Here is a 16,761-nt window from a genome sequence, read left to right as displayed (position 1 = left end):
CTGCCCAGGGTGAGGGTCTGCTTGTCTCCCAGAATGCTGCTTGGGACCTGAACAGTCAGCAAGAGCATGGGATCCTTGTGTAGCTGGTCAGCCCTTCACAAAATCCTGGGAGAGAAAATCAGGAAGGTCTAACCCACCCCTGACTATCTTCCTTCCACCTGTTGTCTGCAAAGATGAAATAGCATTGTGGAGACCACAAGGGTAGGTCCTCAAAATTAAACACATATATCTCTGCTCTAATATTGTTACCCAGGTAAAGAAGATGTGTGCTCATAGAGAATCTCGTGCACAATTATTCTAGGGCCATTCCTTACATTATCCCCAAAATACAGGAAGAGACAAATACCCCTCCATGGAACGGGTTTAACAAAGAGAGAATTAATATAAAGGATTGTTTCCAATTATGAAACCACGTGAAGTACTGACAGCTGTCACAGTGTGGGCAGGTGACAAAAACCACATTATGAATATGCCAGACACAATAGACAGCATATGGATGAATCTTTCCATGACATGGATAGAGCAGACAAGCCCAGGGAGAACACGGGTAATTTATGTGAATGTACAGGAGCAGGATTCAGACTGAATATGATCAATACACACGGGACTAAGTGTGACGTGGTGTAAGAAAGCTGAAACCAGACTACACTAATGGCTGCATAACATAGAGAAGACCACTGATCCACAACCTACTCATGTTAACATGGTCAATTCTAGGCTATGTGCAGTATGCCCACACAAGTAATGATGTATACTGCATATAATGCATTATCCACAAAGTACATACACAGGCAAGATTGATTCAGCTGACTTCACAGCCCACGCAGAGGAGAGTAAGCTCTTCTATGGAGACAGCCAGGTGCACACATACCTGAGCTGGGTGTTCCAGGAGAAGGACAGCTCCACCTCTGAGGACCAGTTCCTCTTGGCAGTGAAAGCTTTGCTAGAGGAGATGCTGCTGTGGTGGTGCAGATGAAGATGATGTCACCACTGAGCAATGCTGAGGCTCCAGGCACAGTCTGAGCTTCTCACACCTGCTCTCCTGTCATTTTCACAGAACATCTGGGAAGGTGATACATGGAAAGTGGAGCAGAATCACATGGAAGGCCCAGGAGCAATGGGATTACCGATTTTATGACACCTCTGATTCAGAAAGCCTGAGAAAGGGTTTGTGAATGTGGTGTTCTAGCAAGTTCCCCAAAATGCACCTGCTGGTGACTGAGAACTTCACAACAGAAGTGGTTCCATTGCAGATAAGAAATCTTGAGTGAATCAGTCTGGAGCTGTGAGTGTTACAGCAGGGGGGTGGAGATGACAAATGGGGCTATATACCTTCTATTTAGGGGAAGAATTTTTCCAGTATTCAGACCAGCAGAGATGAGAAACACAACCAAGCTGTAGAGTCTTCACCTGTTTTCCTCCTCCCAGCCTTGATCTCTTGTTTTTCATGTTCAACTCTGGATGCCTAAGGGCACCAGGGGAGCTGGGATGTAAACCCCAAGTCACTAGGAGATAACCTAGGCTCCCCTAATCATTGCCTCATTTGATGTAGGTGCCTTGTCTTATGGTAAAACACCAGGAAAAAATGTAACAGGATGCAACAGTGTGTGTGTGTGTGTGTGTGTGTGTGTGTGTGTGTGTGTGTGTAAGAGCGAGAGAGAGAGAGAGAGAGAGAGAGAGAGAGAGAGGGAGATTATGGAACAATAATAATAAAAAGCAAAATAAGATATCATGAACTTGAGAGAAAGTAGAAAGCAGAGAAATTTGAGGAAGGAGATGGAGGACTTGATGTGAATTCAGAAAAGCAAAGCTAAATGTAAATTTAAACTAAATAGGTAAATAAATGACAGGTGAAAGGACAGTGCTCCATGGCACTCCACAGCACAGCATGGAAGAATTCATAAAGGTCCATGACTACCCTCCCAGCTGCCACAGTGATGAGGCCCCAAAGTGAGGGACCATTTGAAGCAACACCCCAACAGAATGGAAGGTGGCTTTGTACCAAAGAGCCCAGGAGAGCTCAGTAGTGAAAATAACAAGAAGAGGCTTCAGATGTGAGTGTGTGCTGCTAAGCACACCTGCAGGACTGTCCCTGCAGACAGGCCAGTCTGAGCAGATGCTGTCTGGGGCACCTGGGACAAGAAGGATCCTGGTCAGACAGGGCTGGGGAGCAGAGCTCCTGCTGCATGGCATTCTGTTCTTGACCAAAGCTGGATGTGACAACAAAGTGCACAGTGAGAGAGACTGAGGCTGGGGTAGTGATTTGTGTTCAGCATCATTTCAGAGATGTTGTGTGAACTGGTGTTTTCAATGACTGATGTGGATTTTCACGCCTTCAGCTCTCTTTCTTAAATTCCCTTCCCTACTGCTCCAAAACTTAGTTTCTTGATATAATTTTAACATCAAGGCAATTTGGGGCATGCTGGAGGCAGGTGTCATAGCTTTCTCCCCTGTTATAGGGTCATGGTTGACACTGACTTGGCTTTCTTCTCTGATTTTGGTAAGAGTTTTATTGGAATAGCTTCTGGTGTTATGAAGAGAAACAATCTCACAGCAAAGCTCTGGTCCTCTGGCTCTTACCATGTTAATGCCCCCTTTCCCAAATGTTTCCTGGGCCTTAGTTGTGGGAGTTTTTTGCAGATGTATCCATTGGGGCTGGACTCCACAACTCTGCATTTCATTGGTTTTGGTTTTCTGGAATATATGTGTAAAGGCAAATGCATATATGCATATAAAACAATTTATGATAAAAGAGGCTATGGAGTAGAAGAACAGGGATGAGTATATGTAAGGATTTGAAGGAAGGAAAGTGGAAGGGGCTGTGATTAAATTATGTCTCAAAAATAAAAGTACAAACAAAGGAATGAAGAGAGACAGAGAAAGAAGAGACAGAGAGAGATTTAGAGATTAATTCATGAAAAGCACAAGACTTCTCATTCTTTAGGCAAATTTAAATGCTGTGTGGAACTTCAGACACAAAGACACAAATATCCAAGGTGTGAGCGGAGCTTTAATGAGGAATCCAGGCCTGTGCAGCAATGTGATTTCCCTAAAGCTTCTCATTCCAAAGGGAAATTTCAGCAAGGTGTGTCAGTACAGATCGCATGGCCCCTCTGCAGGATTCCTTCTTCTAATGTGGGCAAACCCTCTGGGATGAAGGTTCCCTGACCTGCTCCTTGACAGGCTATCTCAGAGAAGCCCTGCAGAGGGGACTTAGACAAGAAATGCTGGGTGGGAATCTAGAAGAAACTTTGTGGATGCATTCATTGTTTGCAGGAAATGGATCATTGTTCTGATAAAAAAAAAAAGTGGGGTTGTTTATTCCCCTGGGCACACATAGGCCCACATTATTGAATTGGAATTTATAGTTGATTTTTTGAAAATAATATGAAGTTGAAAAGACAAAAACATAGAATTTGATCAAAGTTTAAGAATCAATTAAGCAGCCAGGCGGCAGTGGTGAATACCTTCTTTTGCAGCACTCAAGAGACAGAATCAAGTGGATCTCTGTTAGAGGCCAGCCTGATTTACTAAGCAAGTTCCAGGACAGCCAGAGCTGTTACTACTTGATGAAATCCTGCTCTAAAAACTAACCAAAATAAAACAAAACAATTTTTTAAGTAATACTATCAACATGACAAAAGCCCATCCACCGAAGTTTCAAAGAAATTTGATGGTTATTTATCTGGAAATTATTTAAAACTTCAAATATAAAAAAAGAAGAAAGAACAAAGCAAGTTAAAAATGCCTGCTGTCAGAATGGCTGTGTAGTTAAAACTGTCTATCTCCTACCTGAGTCCTGAGTTCAAGAACTCAAGACCCACATGCTAAAAGGAGACAGCCTATTTTCACAAACTGTTCTAGCTTTACTCAGGTGACACAGACTTGTGTGTGTGTGTGTGTGTGTGTGTGTGTGTGTGTGTGTGTTTTCTGTATATGTGTGTGGTATGGGTGGTGTGTTTATCTGTATGTGTGTATGTCTGTATGTGTGGTGTATGTGTGTCTCTGGGTGTATATGTTTATCTGTCTGTATATGCATGTCTCTGGTGTGTATGTAAACACAGGATCATGATAACCAAAAGAAATATAAATTTGAAACTCCTAAAACTCATCAAAACTACAAAATAAATAAACAAAAAAAGGCTAAGAAATACTAAAGACATTCTTGTGAGTAAGAGACCAGGGAAAACTGACACAATGAAAAGATTCTCTAAAGCACTGACCCTTGGGAATCACAGCTCACAACCACTTCACACTTTTGGCAAAGACAACTTCAGAAAGAGAAACAGAGGATGCACCTGTGTCTGACATCAGCGCACTTGGGCATGGATATAGGTAAAGTCCAGTGGTGCCTGCTCTGTGGGAACAAGGAGGAAACTGAATTAGACACCCATCAGCTGTCCTCCAGAATGTCTACCCAAGAGGATTAAAAGCAGAGGGTCAAAAAGCATTTGTCACCTGGTGGGACAGCAGTGTTACCAGCAAGAAGCAGGTGTAAAGGCAGCCAAAGGTCCATCAAGGCTGAGAAGATAACCAAAGCCTGAGATCTGCATATGGAGGAATAAGTAACCTCAGAACCATGAGACTGGCAGGTGTGTAGGGACTGCTCATGTTGGAATGGTCACATGTCTTTATACAGTCAGAACAGTGATTGAATTTCAACATGGCTGGAGTGTAGAGCAGGTACAAACTTCATCCCATCGCAGGAGTAGGATGCAGGACTTGTCAGAGAGGAGAGGCTTATTGAGAACAGAGTTTCAGGTTAGGAATACAGAATAACAAACTCACAGATCTATGGGGATGACAGTTGCAAGACAGTGTGTATGTCCCTAATTCCAGAGAAGCATTGCTGAAAGATAACATTTCCTGTTAGGTATTGTAGCAATGAAAGGGTTTCAGATCTGAGATTGTTTCTAAATGGATGATACAATCTTAAGTAGAGAAATAAACTATTCAAAGAATGTCATCTGACTCTGTTTACATCCAAGAACTGAGAACATGTTTAATCAACATTATTCAAAAAAGCTCACAGCAATATTTCACTAGACATTTTTTTCCACATTGTACTCTATGTGAGTGATGAGGGTTGAGAAGAGTTATGGTTTACTTTCTTTAATTGGTCAATGACAAGAGCTTCTGCCTACACATTTTTGATTAACAGTTGTTTCCTCACTTACATGCTGTCCAAACTCTAGCTCACTTCCAGCATTAAGCTCTGTGAGAATAAATCCCCTAAATTCAATCCCAGGAAGAGACTGAAGGAACACAATGTAAACTCAGAGGTGTCAATCAAAGCAGGCTCCAAAATACTGGTCACTTCCCTGTTCTTCACTGAGGCTTGTACATAGACCTCATCACTTCTGCTATAGCTGCAAATGTGAGACAAGAAAGACAGCAGAAAGAGCAGATTTAGGAGATGATTACAAGTGTCTGAGTCTCAGGACACCCCTCACTGCACTCCATTCCCAGGTTTGTCTTTGAATATCTCCTCCCTGTTTGGGGATTGCCCTCCCCTAAAGATTTTTAGTAACCCAGTTGCCATCCTCCCTGTCACTGGAAGAATTATCCCAGAGTCTGTGAGCACCAGGAGACCCACCTTAGCTGTGCACTAAAGGGGAAACTCCTGACTAGAATATAACTAACTGCTCATGGGCACCACAGACAAGGATTTTATTAAAATCTCTACTTCTAATAGAAAAGCAGTGTTTTATTGGAAATCCACACACAGTTAGCTAGAACCTTCTTCCCTGAGCTAAGCCCTCTCTCAGAAAGAGCATTTTCTCAGCAAATGTCACTAGAGTTACACACTGTAATTTCCTGAAGCAGGGACCCACGTCTCTCTTCCTCTCAGTCCACCAAGGCACCCACACCCAATGCCCCAGGACAGGGTGGACATCAGTGTCAGTGTGTGTCTGAAGTCCCACAGCCTGGAGGTCCAGTCCAATTGCCCAGCCAGTCATGCAGGGAAGAGTAAGTGGACAGGAACTCTGTCCTGAAGCCACAGATTTGGCATTTAAAGCCTGGATCCACATGCAGCTGGGACAGAGCCTGGGATCTCAGCAACCACTGAAGGCCTGAGACTGTGAGGAACACCTGCCCAGCTGTGGACATCCCAGGTGAGCCTCAAAGCTCTCCCAAGGGAGACTTGGACGAGCCATATAGGAGCACCCTACAGAGTCTCCTGCAGCACCATGCAGCCCCTCAGGAATGACTGTATCAACTTAAACTTTAATAGACGGTCAATGAGGATGTAATGATGTTGGTTGGAGCTCTCAGGAAGTCACCAGGCATGTGAAGGGACCAATGGTGATCAGGGTCCAAAAAGTTGACTGTCAGGTCCAGGAACAGAAAGTATCAGCTTGTGCCTCAAACTTTATCTGGGTTGGGCATGTCTGCAGTGACAACAGGAAGCAGTATTATGCTCTTAACTGGCAAGTGAAATCCATTGGTCTGCCCAGGCAGGAGCAAAAGGTATAGCATGTAGCATGCCTGCTGTAAAATGCACTATCTGAGTATTACACCAGTACTTTAGACTTAAGCCTGGAATTCCAGGCTATTCTGTCCTTGAATCCCACATATAAAAGTGGCTCTGTCAATCAATGACACAGCCTTGTGGTCCATCCTTATTGAGTCAGTGAGATGGGATTGGGAATGAACATCATAGTTGTGGGGCAGACAGATTCCTAACTGTCGTTAGGAATTTAACCTACCAAGATATTCTAAAGAGAAAATCACAGGAAATTTTCACAAAGGAAGGCACCAAGCTATAGTCACTCTCCTATTGTGTACACTGGACGATGAAAATGATATCTGGTTAATCTTATTCTTGCAGAATTCTTTGTATATTCAATGCATCACACTGTGCGTAAGTCACATTTGACATGGGTGAGCTCAATATCAAAGGCACAAAGCCTGAGTCAGCTGCCTCTTAATAAATTAGATGTTTCTTTAAGCTTCTTATACACCAGGTGTATTAGAGCCTGCAGTGAGCTAGGTGCACAGCGCACACACATTCAAATAAATGGATCCCTCGGCAATTGCTCATCATGTTGGTAGACTGACCAAATTCCTCCACATGTCTATATCAAATCAAGCGTATCCTTATCCCTTTCCATGCTGTTTGGGAAAGAACTAAAACAATGATTCCAATGATTTATATCACAATGGTGGCCTGGATTTCTGAGACAGAAATAAGGTTTTATTGAAGCATGTTGTTGTCAGAATCTCATTTCTTTTCTAACCCTAGGTCTGGAAGCATGGTTCCTGTTTTCTTCCTGGCTGCTGTTTGCTTCAGGATGGTATCAGCTGCTCCAACACATGATCCCAGTTTGAATGCTGAATGGCAGAAGTGGAAGACAAAATACAGGAAAACATACATTAATGTGGGTACCATGGAAACTTCCAGAGGACACCAGTGAGCAGGCTCCTTCTTAGGGGGTGCTTGGGCCTGAACTGACACTGTGGAAGCTAAAATTTCCCCCACTTTACCTGGTGGCATGCATTAGGAACTCTGATGGCAAACCATTCTGCTGCCCCTGGGTCCAGATCATCACTCCCAAGGGTGCACAGCCTCCCTTGCTTCCCTTCTTCTGTAACAGCACAAACCCTGAGGGAACTAGGGTTGGACTTGAAGGAGAAGGTTGCACACTCTATTTATAATTTCCAGAATGAAGAAGTAGAGAGGAGAGCACTGTGGGAGGAGAACATGAAACTAATTCAGCTGCACAATAAGGAGTACCACCAGGGGAAGAACACCTTCACCATGGCAATGAACGCCTTCGGTGACCAGGTGAGTGTGACATGGATTTGATGGCATGTTGTTTCCACTCTTCAACTCTTTATGAGCCATCTCTCCCTTTGCAATGAACTGTTTGCTCTTCATTTAAGAGACCATTAGAATTGGCACAAACACTGACTGCCTTCCAAAGCCAGGAGGCAAAGGAGACGAACATATTCCAAGAACCTCTTCTAGGTGATGTCCCCAAGTCTGTGGATTGGAGAAAGCATGGCTATGTGACTCCTGTGAAAGACCAGGTAGGACTTGTCACACTTTCAGAAGTCGCTGTCCACTGGCAAGTCAAGAAGAAAGTGCCATCGGCATCTTGCTGGCTACAGCTGTGTACAGTGCATGCCTTGTGTAATAGTGTTATGTGAATTACTGTCAAACATCTTTTTTAATTTTGTAGATGACAGCTTCTTCTTTCATTTTAGGGTAGCTGTGTCTCTTGTTGGGCTTTTAGTGCCGTTGGTTCCCTAGAAGGACAAATGTTCCGAAAGACAGGGAAACTGGTTCCTCTGAGTGAGCAGAACCTAGTGGACTGCTCCAGGTCTCAGCACAACAATGGCTGTCACGGTGGCTTGTTTACCAGTGCCTTCCAGTATATAAAGGATAATGGAGGCTTGGACACCAGTGAGTCCTATCCTTATGAAGCACAGGTAAGGAGGAATCCTATGTTGTCGTTCGGGCTCTGGTTTTAGAAAGTGCAGTTAATCCTCTGTCCTAAGAACTCTTTTCATGACAGAAAACTCCTAAACACCATCAGTGCTGCCATTAGCATGTCAGCCTTTGCATGCTGGTCTGATTCTATGGTTCCCATGTCACGGCCCCTATTTCTGTTCACCTGGAGTTTATGCAAAACATTCCACAAATAGTGCAGATTTCTCTGTGGTGGAAAGTCATTTATTAACAGGGATATCTTTGGGGTATCATTGAAGATGCCAGAGCCAGTTTCTCCAGCCATTGAAATCCACCAGCTCCTCAGGTCATGTGACATTTCATAAACACACACACTTGGAGAGACCAGCAGGGGCAAATGTCGAGCCACCTGTGTGGATGGCAAATCAGTTGAGTGTGCTTGTGGCTCATCTTCCCCAGGAGGTAGAGGGAAATAACCATGATTTGTGTTTGTTTCTTCGTCTGTATCTCTCTAAGGATGGACCCTGCAGGTATGATCCTAAGCACTCTGCTGCTAACATCACAGGCTTTGTGGTAGTCCCGTCAAACGAGGAAGCCCTTATGAAGGCTGTGGCCACTGTGGGGCCCATCTCTATTGGAATTAGTGTCCGGCTTCGTTCTCTCCTGTTCTATAAGAGTGGTAAGAGTATTTCAACTCAATAATTGATAAGGAAGATTTCTACCTCTAACAAGAGCACTCAGTGATACTATTTCTTGTGTATATAAAATTTGATGTAAATATTTGGTGTTCTAGAATTTTCATAGATGGAATAACATATTTAAATATATAATTTCTACTTTGCATTAATTAAATCCAATGAACATGCATCCATGTTCATTTTTAAAATTAGCAACACTATGTATCTTGTGACTTAATTCACTTGAATTTTTCCAGTAGTAGTAGCTTCAAGATTTTAAATAGCTTTTCACTTCTGTAGTTAGGCCCTCTTAGAACCTCTTCATTTGACTAATGTTGCCTTTTGTGTGGTTTTCTTGGACTGAATCTCTGCACACAGATCAAGATCTCTTACATTCATTCAAGCAAGCGTTTTACTGAAAGATTTATGATGAACTTTATTCCTGCTAAGTTGGCATGAGATCTTAGCTACCTAGCATTGCTGACAGGAATCCTTCTGCTAAGGCTTATCTGGAATTTCTCACTGTACTGAGATGGGAAATGTTTCTGTTACTCTTTGTGACAGTCCTGACTAGGTGTTGGCTCAAGCCTCTTACCCAGCTTTGATCTTATTACACAGGCTTCTATTATGACCCAGATTGTTATAATCATTACCCAAACCACTCTGTCCTGTTGGTCGGCTATGGTGAAGAATCAGATGGTCAGAAATACTGGCTGGTCAAAAACAGGTATGCAGAGTCCAAATATTTATGTTTGAAATTCAAAAAGGAACTACTGTTTGCAGGCAGTGTTTGGGTGCAGGTACAAGAAATTTATCTCACAGATTTGGAGCACCAAAATTTCAGAGTATGATTGTCACAGTGAGAATGTGTCATAGTTTGGGGGTATTAAGATGGAATTTTCACCACTGGGTGTATATCTCTGAGCCATGTGTATGGAGGAAGGTGTAATATCCTCTGCCTAATGTGATTTCCATAGTTCTATGTGAAGTACTACTAGTATTGAGGAGTTGATCCTCTGCCTTAAATAAAGCTACCAGTTAAGGGTAGCCTTCACTTGGTGTTTCAATTGGGTTATTGTAATAAAACTACTATGCTGTGTTCTTTCTACTAAATGGTGAACCTGCTCTTCTTCCAGCTGGGGTGAAGAATGGGGCATGGATGGCTACATAAAGATAGCCAAAGACCGGAACAACCACTGTTCAATTGCTACAATAGCTGCTTACCCAACTGTGTGAGTTGCTAGACAGCAAAAAGGATGGAGTGGACTGGGGATGGAATGTGCAGAGGTGGCTTTCCTTATCACAGACCAGCCTCTGCTGTGGCAGTAATGACAGCAGAGTCACTGAAGATCCATACTATGGCGTGAGCCTAGGACATTTCACTCCACTTTAAATGTAACTGCCACTAAACATCTGTGAGCAGCTTCATATTAATGAGTTCTGATTTTTCATCATTTTTTCATTTAATTAAAATTTCTTTAATACACTGTGTTTTGATCATGTTTCCCCCAACTCCCAAATCCTACCAGATCCTCCTGAATTCTGTGCCCACATAACTTTAACAAAACAAAAACTGAAACTAAAATCCCACCAAAACTCCCAAAAAGACATGGAGTTTGTGTTGGCCAGCTATTCATGGACATGGGGCCTGTCTTTGAATGTGGTTGATATGCCCAATGAAACTCTACCAGAGAAAACTGATTTTCTCTTTGATAGTACCAATTACAAATTGCTTCTTGGTAAGGGGTAGAACAAGAAACAGAAAGATAGTAAGAACCAGAGTTATTCAGTGTCTTCTATAATCACAGAGAGACTCAAACCATGAAATTACATATGTATGGTTGCCTGAACAAGGCCTGAACATTGACAACCTCAACTGACATGGCAGCATAGACTGAACAAATTTCAAAATTCCACCCTCAGGTGAAGAATTTCAGGAAACTAATGGCTACTGAGAACAAGAATTAGTCTTTGCAAGGAAGCAGAACTCCATGTTAGGTTATCCAATCCCAGGTGGTCAGCTTTAACACTTCCCCATCTTAGGGTTGGGGACCACCTCACATGGACCTACGCGGGCCTTGTGCTGGCACAGGCTCTGTGAGTTCCTGTATCAGTTCCTACTTCCTACCTCCAACTTCCTACATCCTGCGTCCTCACTGCCCCTAGCCCTGTGGAGTCTCCTTCTTCCTATCATTTCTCACAAGACAGAGACAGAAGACAAGGAAGACATGAGTGACAACATCCTGATGATCACTGCTGATGGTACACCACGTGACTGAGGAGAGCACTCAAGCTTTCTTTCTTTTTTTTAATTTTTTAATTTTTTTCTCAGGCCTGATTTCTCTTTAAACCTATAATGTCTCCCTCTATTGTGATATCTCTTATCTTGCTCTCTTCTATTCTTCCCCCAACTCAATCTTCCTGCACCCTCATGTCCTCCTCACCCCTCCTCTTCTCCCCTTCTCATTCTCCTAGCTCCCTCTCATCTCCCTCCATGCTCCCAATTTGCTCTTCCTCAGGAAAATAGGAACCAGTCTACCACAAGATCCAGAAATTCCACTCTTAGGCATATACCCTAAAGAAACCCAGTCATACAAGGACATCTGTTCAACGATGTTCATAGCAGCATTATTTGTAATAGCCAGAATCTGGAAGCAACCTAGATGCCCCTCAACTGAAGAATGGATAGAGAAAATGTGGTACATTTGCACAATGGAGTACTACTCAGCAGAAAAAAAAAAGATGGAATCTTTAAATCTGCAGGAAAATGGATGGAACTAGAAGAAACCATTCTGAGCAAGGTAACACAGTCACAAAAAGACAAACATGGTATGCACTCACTCATATATGGATTCTAGACATAGAGCAAAGGATTACCAGTTTACAATCCACACTGCCAGAGATGCTAGGAAATAAGGAGGACTCTAAGTGAGACATACATGGTCCCCCAAAGAAGGTGAAAGGCACTCAAGCTTTCTACAGAGCCCATCACTGACACCCCAGTGTGCATGCAGCTCCTGTGCTGAGTGTCCTGCCTGCCACCGTTTCAAAATCAACACTGGGTTCCTCCAGAGACCACACCCCAGATCAAGTTTGACTTTCCTTTCTTTCTTTCTTTCTTTCTTTCTTTCTTTCTTTCTTTCTTTCTTTCTTCTTATCCTAGCCAGGATTTTACTATATAGATGTAGCTGAACTGGAAATTACATTGTACACAACCAAGCAGTCCTTGGGTGCAGAGTGCCTCTGTCTCCTAAGTGCTGAGATTGAATGGCTGCCTTGCCAGGGAGATTTCATTTTTCTCTTCAGCTGAATAAAACTCCATTAGAAATATGTATTGCATTTGAACCAATAAAAATGATGGACATTTAAGATCTTTCCATTTGCTATTTATTAAGTGAAGAACATGGCAGAGTGTGTATGTTCAGAAGAGGCTGCGGTGTCCTATAAGCTCATGACAAGAAGTGTACCTAGGTCACGTAGTAGATTATTCTTTAGCATTGTGAGAATTCCCCACTCTGGCTTCCACAGTGACCTCACCAGTTTGTGCCCCTATAGGTAGTAAATGAGCCTTCCCTTTTCCCAATATCTACACCAAATTTATTTTTATTTTATTTCTTTTGTCTTTCAATCTCTTTTTGTAGTCAGTCATTCAGGATGATTTGGGAGGAAATCTCAAAGAGTCTTAATTTAAATTCCCCTAAATAATCTTGATATTAGCAATTTTAAGGTATTTTAAGAACATTTTTATTTCTTCTTTTTAGGGCTCTCTAATCACATATACTGCTCCCCCTGTTTCTTCTTTTGATCCTTGCTTTTCTGAACTCTTTTGGAGTTCTTGGGATGATCTGAATAGAAAAATCTAGTGGAGCATTCAAATCTGTTAAAGATTATTCTTCACTCTGGGGCCTTCCACTTCAAACCTTTGATTGTTTCCAAGGAAATACGGATGTTTTGTAGATTTGCCAAGTCTCATTTGTCATTTTCTGGCTTTACATCCTGTGAGAAAGGAGTCCCATCTAGAAAGTCTATACCTATACCTACAGGGGAAATTACTGTCTGTGATTCCTTCTGGAGTTTTGAGCTTTGCTGGTTCTGTATCAACCCCGCTGAACACTTGGAAGTGATTTTAGACACCATGAGAAATGTGGGTCTAATTTCTTTCCCCTGTGTAGACACCAAGGACTCCCACATCTTTGTGCCATTCTACAGCTCAGTGTACATGAATACAGCTCCTTAAATACTGAGACAGGAGCAGAGGTACCAGCCATAGAGCCAAGTGTAAGATTGTGAGAACCTGGTATGTGCAGAAACCCTGTACTTAACAAGATACATGCCAACCATGATGAAAGCCAAGAGGTACTCTTAGTTGGAATATCTTAGGGGAAAAGGGGGGAAACCAGGAACATTTACTTAATGACATTCACAATGTTTTCTTTTTCTTTTTCTGATGAAACCTAGAATGACAGACGAAACTTCACTTATGGAGCATCTCTCTACCAGTAACATGGAAAAACTATACAAAGGCTTCACTGTCCAAGGACTCTGGAAGGAGTAAAATACCATTCTTATAGATCCATGGAGAAGACAGGATTTACAAAGCCTACATATAATTCAATGGGATGACGATTCCCCCATATCTCAGTTAGAATGTAGGTTCCTTGAGTTGCATTAAGGAATGCAACAGTATTTAGACCATGTTGATTCTTATTCACAGAGCATGGCAGGAAAAAATATAGAAGGGTACAGGGAAATATTAGCAGGAGCCTTCATTTCCTCTATGAAGCTTCTGTGGTTACTTTCCCCTTAGAGCCCTTCCATCACAACTGGTTTTTTTATTTCTTTTCCTAGAGAAGGTTTCACTATGTAGCTCTTGCACTCCTGGTACTGGCTACCTTGGCTACTAGGCCAAGCTGGCCTCAAATGCATAGAAATCCTCCTAAGTGTTGAGGCTAAAATGTGCACAGCCACACTGGATCCAACCAATGAGCCAAACCATTTCCTTAGAAGGAAAATTGTAGAGAATCACTGCACAGGAAATGATGACAACAATCTATCCCAGACACTGGCTTCAAGAGTTGAAGGAAAAGTTGATGACTGATCATATAGGCCACTATGGATTCAGGACTATTCCCCTAGCTAGCAAATTTTCAGTTTCTCACCCTTTGGGGAAAACCTCAAGTTCATTCATAGGTTCACAGCAACTCTTCAGAGGGAGGAGCTTCCTGGAACACAGGTACAAATGGAAGGAAGATTGCAGAGTCCCTGATGGTGAGTGGGGGCAAGTTCTAACAGTTCACAGTTACAGAGGGTGGTCCACAAGTTCACAAGCAGCCCAAGTTCAATGCACTTTAGTGTAATACAAAGGGATTCTACATGTACCAATGGCCAAGGACACAACCATCTACAGTGCACAGTTTCCAAGAGTGACTCATGGTTAATGAGGTTGGCTGTGGATCCCATTCAATTCACAAGGATAAGCCAATTGAGGAGGAAAATTCTGGATATGGCTGTCTGTATCTAAATATAATGTTCAATATTTCTCTAAATATCATTTTTTATATCTTGGTTCAATTTATTATTTGATGTGGATAAATGTTTTGCCTACATATGTATGTGTACCACGTGCATACCCAAATGTTTCACTCAATCTTATGCAGCTGGGGTGGTCACTACAGCTTTCAGAGAATAAAACTGAGGGCCTATTCTATCTCCCATTCAGCCTTTCTGTCTCCTGAAGCCAAGGCTGGAGCTGCCGATGCTCCCCAGCTGCTACAGGAGATGAGTAAGCACATGGGGTGTCGTAAGACCGTTCCAGCCAGGGGCTCCTCAGTTATGCTTTATCCTTTCCTTCAATGCAGACACTGAGGACATAAAGTCTAAGGATAGAAATCTGGAGACTTTCTGAGGTATCATAGCTCAGAAATTTGAGGAAAATATTCTTCTTTTTGAAGTTCATATTCCAACACAGTTAGAATAAATATAGGAAGAATAGAAGATTTCTGATATTGCAGAGAGTAAAATACAGATGCAAAGGTCCTGAAGAACTGGAGCTCCTGCCCAGGGTGAGGGTCTGCTTGTCTCCCAGAATGCTGCTTGGGACCTGCACAGTCAGCAAGAGCATGGGATCATTGTGTCAGCCCTTCACAAAATCCTGGGAGAGAAAACCAGGAAGGTCTAACCCACCCCTGACTATCTTCCTTCCACCAGTTGTTTGCAAAGATGAAATAGCATTGTGGAGACCACAAGGGTAGGTCCTCAAAATTAAACACATATATCTCTGCTCTAATATTGTTACCCAGGTAAAGAAGATGTGTGCTCATAGAGAATCTCGTGCACAATTATTCTAGGGCCATTCCTTACATTATCCCAAAAATGCAGGAAGAGACAAATACCCCTCCACTAAACGAGCTATAGCAAAGTGAGTATTAATATAAAGGATTGTTTCCAATTATGAAATCAAGTGAAGTACTGACAGCTGTCACAGTGTGGGCAGATGACAAAAGCCACATCATGAATATGCCAGACACAATAGACAGCATATGGATGAATCTTTCCATGACATGGATAGAGCAGACAAGCCCAGGGAGAACACGGGTAATTTATGTGAATGTACAGGAGCAGGATTCAGACTGAATATGATCAATACACACGGGACTAAGTGTGACGTGGTGTAAGAAAGCTGAAACCAGACTACACTAATGGCTGCATAACATAGAGAAGACCACTGATCCACAACCTACTCATGTTAACATGGTCAATTCTAGGCTATGTGCAGTATGCCCACACAAGTAATGATGTATACTGCATATAATGCATTATCCACAAAGTACATACACAGGCAAGATTGATTCAGCTGACTTCACAGCCCACGCAGAGGAGAGTAAGCTCTTCTATGGAGACAGCCAGGTGCACACATACCTGAGCTGGGTGTTCCAGGAGAAGGACAGCTCCACCTCTGAGGACCAGTTCCTCTTGGCAGTGAAAGCTTTGCTAGAGGAGATGCTGCTGTGGTGGTGCAGATGAAGATGATGTCACCACTGAGCAATGCTGAGGCTCCAGGCACAGTCTGAGCTTCTCACACCTGCCCTCCTGTCATTCTCACAGAACCTCTGGGAAGGTGATACATGGAAAGTGGAGCAGAATCACATGGAAGGCCCAGGAGCAATGGGATTACCGATTTTATGACACCTCTGATTCAGAAAGCCTGAGAAAGGGTTTGTGAATGTGGTGTTCTAGCAAGTTCCCCAAAATGCACCTGCTGGTGACTGAGAACTTCACAACAGAAGTGGTTCCATTGCAGATAAGAAATCTTGAGTGAACCAGTCTGGAGCCGTGAGTGCTACACTAATGGGGTTGGAAATGACAAATGAGGTTATGTTGGGAGCCAAATCTCAGGGCGTGGCATGAGATCCTAGGCCCTGCTTGGCAGGCCACATAGTTAACTTTTACATAGCAGCTCCTTAGCAGCTCAAGAAAAGAAACAATGTAACCCAGTCCTCCACCCACAGGCTCAGTCACCCAGGCAACCCTTCCTGGACCTCTTACTCATAAACTATTTACCCTGCCAAACATCCTCTTTGTGGCTTCCTAATATCCTGCCTACACTAACACCTGGCTCACAAAAAAACCCATTCTACCCCTCCCCATATCCTGCTCTGCAGACTATAT

At 42.8% G+C, this 16,761-nt stretch overlaps 1 protein-coding gene and 1 long non-coding RNA gene across 2 annotated transcripts in view; one reads left to right on the top strand and one right to left on the bottom strand.

Moving 5' to 3' along the window:
* Positions 1–10,359, top strand: part of Testin-2 — a 66,738-nt gene extending 56,379 nt beyond the window's left edge. Inside the window, exon 8 of the mRNA XM_027409684.2 lies at positions 10,230–10,359. Coding sequence (XP_027265485.1) covers positions 10,230–10,329 — 100 coding nt within the window. The 3' untranslated portion in view covers positions 10,330–10,359. The remainder of the gene's footprint in view (positions 1–10,229) is intronic.
* Positions 7,177–16,437, bottom strand: LOC118237875. Its single transcript, XR_004769439.1, has 2 exons — positions 16,012–16,437; positions 7,177–7,335 (listed from the first exon to the last, which is right to left on the bottom strand). It is a non-coding gene; the product is annotated as an uncharacterized LOC118237875 (long non-coding RNA).
* Between the last annotated feature and the right edge of the window lie 324 nt (positions 16,438–16,761).

The sequence above is a fragment of the Cricetulus griseus genome, chromosome 3 (genome assembly GCF_003668045.3).
Source record: "Cricetulus griseus strain 17A/GY chromosome 3, alternate assembly CriGri-PICRH-1.0, whole genome shotgun sequence".
NCBI classification, from domain to species: Eukaryota; Metazoa; Chordata; class Mammalia; order Rodentia; family Cricetidae; genus Cricetulus; species Cricetulus griseus.
This window is presented reverse-complemented; position numbering and strand designations above follow the sequence as displayed.